This window comes from Seriola aureovittata, chromosome 1 (genome assembly GCF_021018895.1).
Source record: "Seriola aureovittata isolate HTS-2021-v1 ecotype China chromosome 1, ASM2101889v1, whole genome shotgun sequence".
Classification (NCBI taxonomy): Eukaryota; Metazoa; Chordata; class Actinopteri; order Carangiformes; family Carangidae; genus Seriola; species Seriola aureovittata.
The window spans coordinates 30,929,950-30,947,513 of record NC_079364.1 but is presented as its reverse complement, the minus strand read 5'-3'; the positions used below and the strand labels follow the sequence as shown (position 1 = coordinate 30,947,513).

General features: G+C 40.2%; 1 protein-coding gene across 4 annotated transcripts in view; it reads right to left on the bottom strand.

The window, feature by feature from the left end:
• celf1 (cugbp, Elav-like family member 1) overlaps window positions 1-17,564 on the bottom strand; it is a 39,034-nt gene extending 21,470 nt beyond the window's left edge. For 3 of the 4 annotated variants that reach the window (XM_056405519.1, XM_056405602.1, XM_056405685.1), the window contains exons 1-2: window positions 17,380-17,564; window positions 11,069-11,194 (exon numbers count right to left, since the gene is read on the bottom strand). In XM_056405519.1, the coding sequence (XP_056261494.1) occupies window positions 11,069-11,172 (104 nt within the window). In that variant the 5' untranslated portion in view covers window positions 11,173-11,194; window positions 17,380-17,564. The remainder of the gene's footprint in view (window positions 1-11,068; window positions 11,195-17,379) is intronic. The other variant, XM_056405763.1, reaches the window with a different exon arrangement.

Below are 17,564 nucleotides of genomic sequence, written 5' to 3'. Positions count from 1 at the left end.
CTTCTGCTTCCTTCTCCTCAGCCTCAACCACAAGACCTTTCGAGCCAACTTCCCCAGTCCAGTTCTGCCTCACAGACTCCTGAGCCTCAGGCCAACCTCCATCTCCTGGTGAACCTAATATGCGTCCAGTCCTAGCAAGCGCTACATTTTACAGTGTTAGTTTGAATGCATCTCAAAGATTATTGTAAATCCTTTACCACAGCAAAATGTATTCCCTCCCCCCTGGAATAACTTTTCTCAGGCCCGCAGCCCGAATAACAGTTAGCATTTTACCTGCACTACGTATATGTAGTTATGTACATTTGACCCGAAGCACATTTTTACACTTCAAGTCTGGGCTTTGTGTACTGGATGACCTACAACTCAACACACACAGCACCGGAGCTGCTGCTGCTGCTGTTCTGCCCTCTGTGTAGACACACTGTAACTTAGCAGCACAGCCCACTTCCTTAGACCACTTCAATTACCAGATTCTTTAGCTGATGAGTTTCTACTCTCAGGTCCAGGTTGGTGTCCTCCCTCCCCAACCAACCACGAGCTACTGCTAGTGTCCGGCTCCCTCCTCAAACTTCTTATCCTCATTTGCAGCAGCCAGTTGTTGTGCCTCCTTCAGCAGCACCTGTTGAAGGCTCTTTTATTCCTGAATTTCAGCCAACAAAGTATCACATCTTACTTGACCATCTAAAGAGATTAAATGCCCGTCAACTTGCCCTTTCATATGCGCACATCAAATATGTTTACACCTATGTACTAAATCCCTTTAACAACACTGTGGACAGGCACATCACATAAGCTACATCCACACTACTATTTTTTCATTTTAAAACTTTTCTCTTTTGCTAAGATTGCACCTCCCGTCCACACTACTGCAGAGTTTTCAAGCCATGAAAACGGAGACTTTTGGAAACAATGACAGACACCCATGGTCGCTTCCTGATTGGGTCTTATCAGCCTCAACTACAAGTGGTGAAAGCAACATGGATAATAAAATACACGCGTTATTGACTTTGTTGTCTTTGCTAGGAGGTGTTGTTGTTCAGGTGTATTTTTTGCAACTAATCAACTGCATGCCAGTGTAAGTGATTGATCAGGTATGTATGTTTTTTCAGATGTGGTTGTCTGGACAGAGATCTTTTCTGATTGGGACTTCAAACGCTCATCTGGACAGAGACCGTTTTCATTTGAAAGTGCTGCTTTAAAATGAAAATGTAGTGGTGTTGACGTAGCATTACTCCTCAGTGAGATCCTCCATCTCTTCATGCAGGAGATTTACAAGGCCTCAGGGAGTTCACCAATACAGTCAGAGCCCAAGTGGACACGTAGCAGTCCTCAGTCAGTGCACCAGGAAAAGCCGGATTTGCCTGAGCTTCTCATGTTCACAACATTTAAGCCAAGTCATCTTCGGACCAAGTTGCCAATCATGCTCAGTATGCATGCTCCACCCGTCCTGGTTCTCCTTACAATCCTCTGGACTTTGTAGTCTGGTTAGAAGCTGAGTGTCATGTGGTAGCAACACAAGTAAACAGCAACAGCAGACACAGAGAGCCAAAGGGAGAGGAGACAGACCAGAGCAGAGCTATCTGACATCTACTACTGTTTATTACACGGAGCAAATTCACAGACAGGTTCAGCTTTTCCAGTAGCCACCTCATGACCATAAGGGAAAACTTCAAAATCACCCTGTCAGGACTGCAACATCAATTATCATTTAACTGTCTGTCCAAAGTGTCCATCTCCTTTTAGTCATAAATGGTCAGAAAAGTCAACGGACGAACGAATACGAAATCTTGAAAGAAAGAAAGACTTTTCTTTTTAAGATAGCTGAAAAAGCAAGGTATGAAGACACAGCATCATACATGTTTTTTTGTTTTTTTTACAGTTAATTAGCACAATGATGATAGAAATAAACTACAGAAGGTATTCCCTAATAATTCATAATAAACACACTGTCGCTCCATCACTGCTTCTGATTCACTGCCCTCAGTTCTGACCATCATCTCCATCTCTGACTCTATACACTTCTCATTCACTCATCAGCTTCCCAATAAACTGTATATACCTGCCTTTTTTGCCCCCTAGTCATCTGCCAAATCGTCCATCCTGCCTTACTGTTCTAGCCTTTGTCCTTATTATGTCATTTTTCGTTCACGACTCCTCACGTTTGCTGGTTGCTGGTTTTTCGCCTGTCTGCAGCCTACTTGGTTTGGTTTGCTTCTGCCGATCACATGCCGATCATTTAGTATGAAAATCAACTATGAATTAAAATATGGAATCATAGCACACATATACACACACACATACACAAAAAACACATTATAATTAACTGAAATTAATTGCACAGAGTAGCAATTCCACAGGGATGTGATCCCAGCACCACCACTAACTGGACTGTAGACAACATGCTGACTGAGGCCATTTTCTCCAAAACCGCACACTCGCTAAGCACTGCATTAGAAACATCTGTGCACTTGCTTATTCACGCAATTATCCAATCAGCCAATCATCTGGCAGCATGTCATTACATAAAATCACACAGATACAGATGAGGAGTTTCAGTTAATGTTCGCATCAAACATCAGAATGAGGAAAAATGTGACTCAGTGACTTTGACTATGCCATGATTGTTGGTGTCAGATGGCTGGTTTGAGTATTTGTCAAACTGCTGATCTCCTGGATTTTCACACACAACAGTCTCTAGAGTTTTTACTCAGGATAGAGCCAAAGACAAAAAGCATCCAGTTGGCAGCAGCTCTGTGTTGGTGAGAGAGGTCAGAGGAGAAAGGACAGACTGTTTAGAGCTGGAAGAAAGACTACGGTTTGAGCTCTTATTCTACAGCTTCCTATTGCAAAGTCTTTTAGGGTCTGACACAGAACAACACACTAAAAGAACTGTTGTTTGAAAACAAAACAAGATATCACAAAGTGTGTAGTCCAAAGACTCATGTGTCATTTAAGGTTTGAATGATGTTTCTAGGTTAAATATTGGGAAAGTTACACAACTCCAAAGACAAGTAGCACATGTGATGTGTTAGCTGCCTTTGATTTGATTTAGTTTTTGAGTATGTTACCTACAAAACTGTGGGACTAGTAGCCTGCAGAAGTTTCATGGTCCAAAGAAAATATGAAGAAAGATAATAAAGATAAAGATAATAAGAATGAGGAATAACAGTAGTTGAGCTCTGCACCTTTGGTGGCAGCACAGGAAGAGTGCAGGATTATAATAGTTGTGCTCTGTCAGCACATCAAATGGTAGAAACTGTGTGGTGAAGCTGTTCTGATTGTATCAGTTCTGCAATTATAAAATCAGAGGCTGGAGATTCATCAACATGTTGGTCCTGTGTCATCTGTTTGCAGGGATTCAATGAACTAAAGGAGATTAATGTTATTTATGGAAACATTAGGACTTTCCTGATTTAAATGTTAATGCAAACTTAACTGCATATACTGGTTGGAAAATGTTTATTGACATTTTAAGTGTCACTCCATCATTATTGTGCATTTGCCAATAGCATTCAGTTTGCTCTTGTTTACAAAATCGCCAAAGTTGCAGCAGAATGATGTCGTGCCACAAATAGACATGGTTCTTCTCAGATGTCTATTTTCAGTGCAACATCTAAGACTCATTTTACACCAAAATACAAACAACTGTCTCTGTGCTGCCTCGTACGGATGAACCTCCCACCTGGAGCCTTGGCACAAAAATACTACAAAGCTGGGCAAAGCCAATTTCAAGGTCAGGAAATTACCAAACTGCTACTTGCACTGGATACTGCACCTTTATTCTAAAGTAAAATATGGAGTATATGGGATGACCTACTGATGATCTACAATTTACTGTTGTGGATACCCACATGATAATCAACATTATTAATAGTGCTGAGAATAATACAAGTTTACTTTTTTAATTTAACCAATGCTTTGAGTCTTCGCCATCCCTACAATACAGAATACAATTAATTATTGTAAACTTTTTTTTTCATAATATATAGATTAATCGACTCCATCTATCTGCTTTTTGTAAAGTATATATAGGATACAAAACACACATTAGAATAACTTTACATATTGTTGGACTGATTCATGTTTAACAAAAGCCTGTGGACTACACTGTATGGAAAGGCTGTACGCTTTTATCAAAATACTGGCCAACACTGCGTCATCATTTATCCTCTCCTCTGTCCTCTGCTGCTGATGTGAAGAGACATCACTGGGCAGGTCCTGGCAGAGAGGAGGGGCTGGTAGATTTCAGCCTCAGAGTCTATAAGAACTCAGCTACCTTTAAAAACAGGTGGCAAACTCAGCTTAGCAATTTCATACAAGCTGCTCCCTATGACTTTATGTCTAAAATATACCTGCTGTGGATTAAAGGGACAGAGAGTTGACAGCGGTTGAAGACATCTCATTTCTAGTTAGTGTTGTGCTTGTTCAACAGGTGTCTGATTCAGCTTTTGTTGAGCTTGTGGATGACGAGGGTCGTCTTTATCCACACCTAACACCTAAAGTCCATTTCATTTTCCACACAATGGCCTCTGCTCTGACCTGCTGCACATTCTCTCTGTGCGTGTGTGTGTGTGTGTGTGTGTGTGCAAAGGTCAGCCCTGCCCTCATACAAACAAGCACTGACACAGAGGGCAGAGCAGAGAAAAGAAAGCCACAAAAGCACATTTTTTCTGGAGTGGTCAGATCTGCTCCCACAGTTTTTTTTTGGTGCTACTTATGGAGCTTGATTATGACATGAACTCTAAAGTTCTAATCAAACGAGTCTGACTGATAAATCTATGAGCTGACTTTAGCTTATTGCACATATTTCTGTATTGGTGCATAGGGTGGCTCCTGAGTAACAGAAAATAAATGTCATGTAATCACAGCTCCTATTCCACACTTGCCTGAAAACATGACAGCTGACTTGATCACTGGCAGAGCAGACCGGAGTCTACGTTTGTGGGTCTGTTAAACATCATCATGATAAGGTGCTTGTTTGCATGTGGGTTCTCCCCACAGAGACATTCAAGTTAGATTAACTGCTGACTCTAAATTGCTCAATTTTACTTCATCTGTCCTCAGCACTTGACTCCAAAACGACTGTAATTCTTAATGACCAAGCTCCATCACATCTTAAAGAGCTCATAGTTCCCTATTATCCCAACAGAACACTCTGGTCTCTATATGCAGGTCTACATGTGGTTCCTAGAGTTTTCAAAGAGTAGAATGGGAGGCAGAGCCTTCAGCTATCAGGTTCCTCTCCTGTGGAGCCAGCTCCCAGTCTCGGTGCAGGAGGCAGATTCCCTGTACATTTAAGATTAGGCTTCAAACTGTCCTCTTTGATAAAGCTTATAGTTAAAGGTAAGCCCTGAACCATCCCTTAGTTATGCTGCTATAGGCCTAAACTGTTACTGGAACACCCATGATGCACTGAGCACTTCTTTTCTCTCCCTCTCTCTCTGTTCTCATGCATTTATATCACACTGAATGTCCTTAACTTTGTGTCTTCTCTGTGCTGTGGTTTGTGCTTCTCTGTGTCCTCATTCTGCAGGTTTCTCTGACTCCAGAGCTGCAGGATCAGAATCTGCCACCACAACTCAGCACTAATCATCATCTTCATTATTATGATTAATTTGCGCTGCTACCATGGCTGCTGTTATTGTTCATGGTCTCCAAACCTTTGTACAAGCCACAATTACTGTTTAATTGTTTTGTGTTTTTTATGAGTTTGTATTGTCGACTAGCTGCTGAAGCACACGCAAGAGTGGTAGAGTCGGAACAATGATGCAAGAATGCCATTTTGAAGTGGTTAGTATTACAGTATAGTCTGAATGTTTCAAGCATCGCTGAATTGAAATCTTTGCTGGATAAAACTAATATCAGTTAACCATCAGTTATCATATTTAAATTCCAAGTGTAAGATTTTTGTTAATTTGTGATCATTGCTCAAAAATATTTTTTAATCAAACAATTTTAATAACCTGCTGATGGCGAATTATACCCTTATCACAAAAAATGTAGCAGGTATAAACAGTTTTAGAAACACAGGTAAATTCGCTGAAATAGGTGACTGATTTCTTTTACAGACACACAGCTGCAGTGAGCAATGTCACAGCTCAGAAAAGCATGTTCACCTGGGTGTTGTGTTTACATCACTGCCGATCAGAGCCGGAGCTGATAAACACCCACAGCTTCTGGGAGTCATTTGACCTGGGAATGAGTACCAATTGTACCCTTTCTCACTGCTGACTAAAGACCGATGTAAGTGGATGTTAGCTGTTTTTTTTTTTTTTACCAGTTTAAAAGGGGCTTTAGTGTAGGACATTAGGTCTTTTTTATGAAGAACCAAAGTGTAGTTAAGTAACAGCTTAGCTGACCCAAATGTATCATCTTTGACATTAGTAAAATGTAGGATTAATATGTAATGAACTAATGCTAACCCTACCCCTCCACTCTTTCATAAGTAGAGCAGAAGTTGAGTTACATTTGTATGGGTCAGTATATTATGGACATATACATGTGGTAAATTTCCCACAGCTTGTCTAACATGAATCCTCTTGTCAGGTGAATCCTGTCAGCAGCTGCTTGACCAGCACAGACAGGTGAGCTCTGATGTCACAGTGAAATATCTGGATGTAACTTCATAAGCTGATTCAAAGATAAATTTAACATTCATAGTGTATAGTGAAAAACTATCATATCTAAATTTTATTTTAGTCTCACATTATTTATTAATAAAATATAAAATCTGTTAAAAACATGATACAAGTCTTATTTTAGTCATGTTACATAAAGAAAAGGCATAATGAATGATCTAAGTGTTTGTAGAGTCGTTCTATTTGTGTGTGTGTGTGTGTGTGCGTGCGTGTGTGTGTGTGTGTGTGTGTGTGTGTGTGTGTGTGTGTGTGTGTGTGTGTGTCCGGTGTGTGTGTGTGTGTCCGGTGTGTGTGTGTGTGTGTGTGTGTGTGTGTGTGTGTGTGTGTGTGTGTCCAGTGTGTGTGTGTGTGTGTGTGTGTGTGTACGTTTGCATATGTAAGAAAAAGATTTAAAGAGCGTGTGCACACTTGGTCTTCAGTCACTGACAATCTAACAAAAAACGTTTTGTGACATTGTTAATGTTTGTGTATGTGCATTCTTTCTCCAGGTTTATGGTTGTAGTTGTTAGAGTTTTACTTTTGACAATTTGATATATTGCTATTAGTATATCACGACCTGAGAGTTAGCTGTACCAGGGGACAAGTATAATTGATCAAATATCACACCAACTGTAATCAAAGACCTTGATATCTAAATCAATATACACTTATACGCTGTGACATGACTTCAGGGACGACAAAGCAAATCTGCTCAAAGGACTATTTTGGGAAAGAAAAAAACTAATAATGTGGTTATGAAGACTAAAGTGGGAGATGCATTCATTGTTATTTTTAGTTTGTCAGAGCAGCCTATTGAAACCAAATCTCCACATCACTTTGTTGTTTCTTGCACAAATAATATGCCAAGAATCAGACATGGGCTTCCAAAAGAAAAGGAACTGATTAACAGAACCAGAGGCGTACAGGAAGGAGCCACGGCAGCTCTTAGCAGAGTGGAGTGCTATGTAGATAAAAATGCAACTACAGGATTTCACTAGTTTTCGAGGGATTTCTTTCTAACACATCCGTGGACACAGAAGGAACCATATTGCTGGAAAGAGTGAGCAGTGCTGATTGTATAGAAAAACAATTTTGATGTCAACACATTCAATATTCAATTGAAAAGTTGGATCCAACCATGGACGCAAAGCATGATGATTTGGCTTAAAGACTTTAAAGGTCCAATAGAAGGTTACAACTATTTACTAAAGTCTTTCACGACAACTCTCAGAATCAAATCAGCATTAAACATGTACAGCTTAGATATACATCAGGAATATCTGAGCATTACAAAACCACAAAGCAAATCAGAGCAAAAACAAATGATCAGGAAAGGTGCATGTCTCATTCGTAGGCCTGTTACCACCCTCACACACTACAACACAGCTGCTCATGACTATTACTAATTATACACTAAATCACAATAAAGACCTTAAAACAGATCCGTCCTTTCCAGCTGATTTACAGAAACTCTATGAAACATATAATACTTACAAAGATGGCCAGAGGGAGTTACTTACACAGGACTAGAATTCAAAGAGCAGTGGTCCACCATCATCTCAGGGAGGAAATCCAGCTTAAAAGAAGCCATGATGGAAAATGTGTTTGTTTTCTTCTTCTTTAACACAATGAAGCTAAATTGATAGAGTGATCAGACGGTGGTGGTAAACTCCAGAGCATACACTTGCTGGTAAGTCCCTGGTGACTGGTGTTGTAAGGCAGCCGGCAGTGCAGAGAGGGCAGAGAGAAACAGTGTGCCGCGACAAACCAATCCACGTGGAGAACCCGTCCACTGGAGCAACAAATACAACAAACAAAATGTGCCTGAGGAAACACCTTTGTCTGATATGGAAGAAGAGGAGTACAAATGACAGACACAAAGTGACAGGCCTTCAGGTTGGCTTTCCAGGTTCTGCGGCTGGGACTAACCACTGCATGGGGATCATAGAGACAGAGTGCTGGTGGGATCACTGGGGCCAGAGAGAGTAATGGCCATTTGGGGTCCCACAATCAAAGTGCTGATGATCCACGGCCTTTGTGAACATTTCTCCAAGGCCAGCAGATCTGGCTGCAGCATCAGATAAACAGGGTGTCAGATTGATGGTGATAAGGCCCAGTGGGCAGAGGGAATGAAAGAGGGAGTGAATAGTACTCCCCAGCCAGTAGCTAATCCCTGGACTAGGCACAACAGGGGCTAACAATTAGGTTCCGGCCTGAGGGGGGCTGTGTTTGCCCTGTTGTCCTGCAGGCTGCACTGGTTGGTGTGTGACTTGTGTGTGTAAAAACAATGTCAAATGACACTGGCTTTGCTCTTTGTGCACCACACAGTGCACACACAAACTCACATGCACATACACATCAACACCTATCAAATGAGATAAACTCGAGGAATGTATGTAATACAACACTGGACCATTGTATCTGCCAACCTGCCTTCAGGTAGTCGTTTCCTGGATTCAACACAACCTCTTTTTTTGTTCTACGGATTGGTAGTTCTTTATTGTGCAACATGCATTTAGATCCTCTCAATAATGTGCAGGACGGATAACCAACAGAAAACCAACAAAGTGTCGTAGTAAGGTGTTAGACCACCATGTGCCGCCAGAAGAGCTTCAGTGCTCCTTGGTGTTGATTCTTCAAATCCCTAAACTCTACTGGAGGATGAACACCATTCTTCTGAAAGATATTCCCTTATTTTGTGTTTTGAAATCTCCTATAATTGTGTTCAGCTTGGCTGAGATCTGGTGACTGTCTAGATTCACATTGTTTTCATTAGAGCTGCACAATTAAATCGAAATATAATCAAAGTCGCAATGTGGCCAAGTTCAATATCCAAATCCCAGGACCTGCAATTACAAATAATATTCTCCAGACGTGTTTGTTACAAGGTACAACACCAACAAAAATCACATCATATTTATATTTTTTCAGTGAAAATTAAATGAAAAAGTGATTATTCCAACTGAAATCGCAATATCTGCCATAATAATCACAATATGATATTTTTTTGCATATCATGCAGCCCTAATTTTCATACTCATCAAACCAATCAGTGACGCCTTGTGCGCTATAGATGGGGGCATTGTCAACCTGTTTTTCCTTTAATTTGTCACCTGTCTGTATATTTTCAGTATCACATATGAGTCTGTAAAATAACACAAGCATCTTCCTAGAGGTGCTGATCACAGGTATATCACCATTACAGTGGGCATTATGTGACAGAACTGGGTGTTTTAATCACATTCTGGACATAATTTTGCAGAATTCTTAAATAACAGACATTATGAGGAATATAGACACTGCAGTTAGTAAAAGCAAGTGTTACCCTAAAAATGTTTAAATCCATTTTTTTCCTCATCAATCTACACCCAATATCCCATAATGACAACGTGAAAACTTAAAAAAAATTTTTTACATTTATTAAAAAGGAGAAACTAGTTAGGGGAAGGATGAATGCAGCCAACAGAGCAATAGAGAGGTCCTTAAAGAAAAACTGCTCCAGAGTGCATGTGACCGGAGACTGGCACGACAGTGATCCGGAGCACACAGCCAAGAAAATGTTCAGAACAAGTCCATGAGTGCCCTTGAGTGGCCCAGACTTAAAACCTAGAAAACATCTGTGGAGATACGACGGCAGTTCACAGACACTTCTCACCCAATCTGGCAGAGCTTGAGACAATCTGTCAATAAGAATGGGATAAACTGCCCAAATCCAGGTGTGCAACGCTTGTAGAGACTTAACCAAGGTCCTCGAAAAAGTTTGTGCATATAATGCGAAGGGGTTCTGAGTGTCTATGATTAAAAATAAGAAATCTTGTTTTGTATACACTTTCACGGAGGTCTTTTACTTCAACCAGTCCTGTTTCCCATCTACTTCCAAGTCATGATTCAATATGGGATCATGAGGTTAAAACTAAGAACCCAAGGACTAAGAGCCCTGTGTATGCTGAGTACTGTACCTGAGAATTTACAGATACACTCACCTGTATACACCTTTAAACTATGATCTATTAGGCAGTGCTACAGGAAATCCTGTTACTGTAGTTTTTGTTAATATTGGCAATCAGATGACGACACAACAGCTTTCTCATTTCCAATGTAGAGAATTCAGAGTCTCAGGTTTTACTTTGTTTTTAAAACATGAAGCCAGTTCTTGGACCATGCTAACAACAGGCAGTGAGTATGTCTCATTATGTATAAAAAGCCTTAAATTCATTACATCTGTCTGATAAAGCACACAATGAATCTATATACATTTCACTTACTGTTGCATTTTTTTGTTTACAGCTTTGTATGTATGGACTGCCTGACTGACTGCGTGAGAGACAGAGTTTATATGGCTGCATGGTGCAGGCAGTGGGTTACTGGGTGCTGGCAGATTTTCTACAGCCCTCTGTTGTCCCCCAAACTACTATCAGAGAACAGAGCGGAGTAGACTGACGGATCCTTACCCCACTAGTGCCACGTTGGAGACTTCCAAGGTAGGGAGGGGGAGTGTGGGCTGTCCAGTCTGTTCTGGAGACACATACAGGGTTTCGGGGTCCAGGCTATCCATCCAGGGCCTTACACTACTACCTCTAACAAACACAAACACAGGACAGGACCCACAACACACAAACACCACAAACACAAAAAACAATTACAAATAAATACATGACAAAAATACACTTAACAAATATTTACACATTCAACAGAGACATGAATCAGTAAACCAAGGTAAAGTGGAACACAAACAGGGTGGTAATGTTTTCTTCAAAAACAGGAACATGCAGTGACATCCAAGTCTGATAAACAATAACCATAAGTTCAAGTGACGGGGGTTTTCCATGGGCCTAGGTTGGTCCTCTTTAGCAAAGTCATGATCATATGTGTTTCTACTACTGTCTCACAGCAGGGAATAGCCATGCTGTGCTGTGGTCCTGCTTGGCAGCAGGAGCCATGATGGTCTCCCCTTCCATCAACTCTCTTGTGCTGCACAACACTTGTATGTCTGTGCTGGAGACTACAGAGAAAGCTCTGTTTGAAGTCTATCTGTGTTCAGCTCTCACTTCTTCAGTAGCTCCAAACAAAGTCTGTGGTTTAGTTTCACTTCACTACAACATTGTTGTTTGTACTTTCAGATATAAGCCTTGTTTAACTGTTTATGGATCACTATGGATCAACTCAGAACTGTTACTTCTGACACAGACAACATTTCCTGCTGTTGTGGCTTCACATTAAAGGCTTTCCACTGGCAAACTAGTGGGCTTGAATTGTGGAGAAGTTATAGGAAATGTAGAGTTACAGAGTTAGCATCACAGAGTTTGCAGAGTTTTGTTAGCAGTGATATTCTTCAATAAACAGGTCTACACAACATATGGACATATTCTACGGTACAGGTAAGGTTTTAAATATTGCAGGGAGGAATGTTCACACTGCGTTTTCTGCAAACCACCACACCACAAACACATCATGAAATAAGCAACTTATTCTACCATGCTGTGTGGTGTAGTGACACACACTATTCCAGCACAGATTGACCACAGCCAACCCCCCCAACACAGAAACATCCTATTAGTCTTACTACCGTTAAGCTATCTTAAATGATCCTTGATAAACCCTGTCACAATGCCACTCATCAATGGCTTAGTTAACTACAGGTGGTCACATCCAGCTATGGGCAGGTACATATAAAGTAGAAAGAAAACGTATTATCTGGATTTACGTATAAAATTGTCCTAAAATTTGAACCGATATTCATCTAAGTTACAAAAATGAACAAACCGAATCTATTTTAACTAACACATAATCATTATATTGTTCTCATCCATGAATACCTCATTTAAACATTCACAGTAGAGGTTGGACAAAAGTGTATGAACGCCTTGTCTAATGACATCAACAAAAGCTAACTGGAGTCAGGAGTTATCAGACCTGGAGTTTATGAAACAAGATCGGAGGTGTGGGTTAGAGCTACTCTCACAAAGAACACACACACAAACTATTGCTATTCACAAGAAACATCTGCTTTTGTGAACCATGCCTCACAAAAGAGAGATCTGAGAAGTCCTTTAATTAACTGATTTGCATAAAGCTGAAAGACTTTAGATCTTCATCAGTCCACAGTCAGACAAACTGTCTACAAATGGAGATGGTTTAGTTCTGGGTGCTTAGCTAAGGTGACTCCAAAAGCACAATATAGCAAGAGTTCATGAGTTCATGTTCATGAGTCTACAATGTGCAAATGACGGTGCATGGAGCATGACGTCCATGCAACTGTACAAGAACAATATTCAAGAAGAATCGACTAGTTAAGTTTGACTAGTTCCACCAGCACTGAGAGTGTTTAATAGGTGCATTCATAATTGTGTGTTATTCGCTTAAGCACCTTGTGATTGTCTGTACTCTTAACTTAGACTTGGATCACATCTTATGACCAATGACCAAATCAGGTGATTCCAAAGGGTTTCACCACTGTATGGGAGGTGCAGTTCTTAATTATAAACTAATCGTGTGCATGTGTTGTCAAATCAAGAGTGGACGACTTAATAAGCTGAAAGTTTGATGGGGAAATTAAGTTGTTTTGGCAGCAAAAAGTAACATCTGGAGAGGTACAGAACATACAGCTTGCTTCTCCCTGCTCCCGCTAAAGCAGACCTCTGAACTTTTCACCTCTCCCACTCTCCATGAGCATTTAGAGTGATCCTCAGGATGAGTCTGAGTGAAAGAGTTAGGACAACATCATACAGATAGGTAGGTAGGTGGTTAGACAGATAGACAGATAGAGAGACAGATAGATAGATAGATAGATAGATAGATAGATAGATAGATAGATAGATAGATAGATAGATAGATAGATAGATAGATAGATAGATAGATACTTTATATAGCACACATTGGCATCTTTTTGGATGATCTCTCTTCCATTGAGAGTCCGGCTTCAAAAGAATTCCCCAGCTTTATAAAAACAGAGACTCACAGACCGTTTCCCTCAAAGATCGAACAAAATCTACCTGAGGTATCAGAAAACCTATCTGTGATATTAATAGTGTAATTTTATATGTTGGAATGGTTTGTGCATGTTCATGTTACTAAGATTCTGTATTTTAATATCTCTGACATTTATTACAGCTGTAATAACTACGGTCAGTCTGACCTTCACATCCACTGTGATAGACATGTCATGTTTGATGTCATTTAAAAGCATAAACAAGGGGCATCAAGTGGCGCAGTAGGTTGAGCAGACGCCCCATGTGTAGAGGCTACAGTCCTCGCTGCAGTCGGCCCGGCTCGAATCCCGCATCGGACGGCCCTTTACTGCATGTCGTTCCCCCTCTCCCTGCCCCCCCATTTTCTGTCTCTCTGTACTGTACTATGAAATAAAGGCATTAAAACAAAGCCCCCAAAAAATATACTTTAAAAGCATAAACAACATCTTGCACAACATACAAAACATGCCCAATAATTTTAGGAACATTTGTTAACAGAGGTGCAACCTAAAGCAAAGGTCAGCTCTCTGGTCACTGCCACAAAAACTGATTGGTTTTGTCCTCACTCTTAACACTTAACGCATATCCTCTTATCTCCTCTTATCTTCTGATCATTCTACATGAAGCTTTTCATCATTCCCTGCTAGTTTCCTCAACAAACCAGTCACTGTCAGTCACATGCCACATAACTGCAACATCATGTTCTAGCCCACCCAGGGTGTACTAGGTTATTTCATGAAATAACCCAGAACATGTGACATGCTCTCAGTGGTACAGTTCAGTGGGTTTCAAGTTGGCACTTAAGGGTTTTCCCCATTGGCCTAGCAGAGCACACTTTATCCACACTGAGGGGGGCCCAGCTGTAACCATCTATGTTTCAACTGCAGGCTTAAAGCAGGAGTCAACTGTACTGACCCAACATATTATTTGTCTGTTTGGGAGCAGCAAAGTCAGACCATGATGATGTCCCTTAACCAAGTCATGTCTTGAGCAAAAATGATACGATACTAAACATGTCAACATGTCCGATTATGCTGCAGACCTGAAACAGTTTTCTTAGTATATCAGGTGTGCAGTAATTTGTACCTATGAATCCTAATAATTGTACCTACTCTCCTGTTCAGGGTTTGAAGCAATGCATTACAGTGAGGGTGTCCCAACATAAATTGTGCCTCCACTAACATCAGGCTTAATTTAAGAGCCTGGACAGGCAATGCAGTTTCTGCATCAGTTTATTTTGATATTCAACATTGTAACTTCAGACCTGGAGCACATCTGTAACATTTCTTTCACAGTGCACAGAGTAATGTTTTTCTCAGGAGGAAGAAGAGTGTGTTTATATCAGATTACTTTGCACAGACCTCTCCATGAATTAATTACACAAAATCAAGTATCAGTGGATTTCACTGATTAACATTACATCCATCATGTCATTTAATCTAGTTAACTGTCCAAGTCCAAGAATGTGACTTCACCAAAATACAGTATACAACAAAACTGAGACTATATTGAAATGAAGGGCTCCAATGTACAACCTAAATGCATCAAAAGTGAATACACATCCAATTTCAAGTTAAAGCTAGTTGCACAAACAAGTTTATAAAATAACCTGCGAACACCAAGGCTTTCTCAGTTTTGGCCTGGGTTTTCTGTAATGTTTTCTCTAAAACATGGTGAGGAACTGCCTTGTGAGATTTCATAAAGATGGAAGAGGGTACAAGCATCAACAGTCTACTGAACACAAGCTGAAACATAGGTGTAGCAGTGGTTAGCAGCACTGTCAAAAAAAGGTGAAAAGGGCATTCAATCCTTCCTTTTAAAGAAACAACAAAGGTTCAAACCATTTAAATATCTAATCTAACATGATGCAACATTATCTCATGGTTCCACAATTTTGCTGTGTACTGAACAAAATCCTAAGTATTTGCAACTCACTCTCTCTGCAGTGCAGTTGGTTATGAACTCTCTGCCATCTTAACCAATTCTTTTCAGGTTGACCTACATTTCACTTTCCATCAAGGAAAGTGACATTGTGTGACTCTTGTCCATCATGAACTGCATTCAGTCCAGTAGCCAAGGCCCACGCCAAAAATCATGTGGCAGACAGCCATGGTCCTGCTGCTTTTTTTCTCCACAATTAGATATCAATATTCACAATCAAATGTTGAATGTTTTTTTACAATTCGATTATATTCAAATTTAGAGTATTTGTTGACAGCCCTGGTGGTTATAAGGTATAATAAGAGCCATACTACCAGTAGTAGTCCCTGTAAAATAACACCACACACAGTTTCCTATTTACACAACTATGCATTGAAAAACAACTCAGGTTAGTGCTACTGACTTGGTACAAGGATTATCTGTATTTCTTCTTGGTGTTTAAGTGACTGATCAGACATTGCATGGAATCAAAAAGCTCTATCTGAAAGGGTGTACTTGCATTAGTATGCTATTATCATTATATCAGTGGCATAAAATGGTATTGACAACAATATGATTTATAGCAATTATCTCTAAACCCAACCCTAACCTTAACCACCTTTCAAGCTCAGCTTTTCGAATGACATGACATGACATGACATAAATTTAGCTGTATTACAAACAGCACATGTGAGCACAGAGAGCAGGAGACTGAACAGAGGTGTAACAATGGGCTGGCACTCAGCAGAATAACCAGCTGAGTCTGTAGCCTATAGTCAGAGACGACGTCTGTGTGGCAGCAAAGTTAAGAAGACAACTTTCTGTTGTGTACCCAGTTCTGTGATCATGATTTTTTTACAACATTAATAGCTTACTAAACAGCACAGCTGTGATTAATTTACACTGATTTTATCAGTCAATGTTGCAATCATAAAATAAAGACTTGATCAGCTAGGTTGTCAGTTCCACTCCATACCAGATGTTGACAGTTTTGTTGTTTCCCAACAAAAGAGGGCAGGTTTGGCCATTTTTATGATGTTCTTATTTGTTGTTCTACTTTGTTGTTATTTATTTTTACTCTGCTAAAACGATAGCACAAAAACAGCATTTTAAAAATGTATACAGCTCAATGTAGACGAAGTTTTAACGTTGAATCCTTACTGTATGGCCATATGGTCATATTTCATAGTGGAATTTGTCCGCCACACTGAAATAATATAGATAGCATCCTGGTTGTCAGGTTTGTTTAAATACTTCTTTTTAAAACACACATTAATTATTTGTGTGCTTGGTTAACATTCCATACACAGATCCTGTACAAACAGCACCTAACTATAGGCCTACTTCTCTTTAGACTTTAGCAGTGTGTAATAACTTCTACCGTTTAGTCTTTTGCATCACTTAGTGTGGTCAGTTACAGAACAGCCTTTGAACATTTTAGCAATGGTTCTGCATGTGAGTCCATGACAGGTCTTGACTGTGGGAGGAGTGACAGTGGCGACTTCCGCGTTAGGTGACATCACGCCCAGACCATCCTCTTTCATACACATATATACGTTAAGTATAAACCTTTCAAAAGCTTTTAAGCAAAACCCGATAGTGGGACCGTTATTGGTTAACAGCACCCGAAACACACACCATAGCTCATTTATGCAAACCAAACCAAACCTGTCATGACGTAATTTCGTCAACATATTACTGTCACATTATCAAACCACCATTCAGACCATAACAGTAGCTTCTATATCACAACCAGTAGCACTAGCTAAATGATCAAGCCAAGAAGTGCCTAGAAAGCTATAACACCGTGGGTATGTTATGGTAACGTTAGCTTGCTAGAATAGCGTTTGATAACTTGGGATTGACCAACTTACCCGTGTTTTTTACGCCACTGTTTATTTGACTCGTGCTTGAAAACAAAAAGCCGTGTTGGATGATTGGTTACAGTTTACCGCTGTTCACGCTGTACTTCTGGAAAAACAAGTTTACTACTATAGGCCAATAAGTTGTGGTCAATCACTTTGTAGGTTTAGCTAGCTGTCCCTGTGTAAAATGGCAG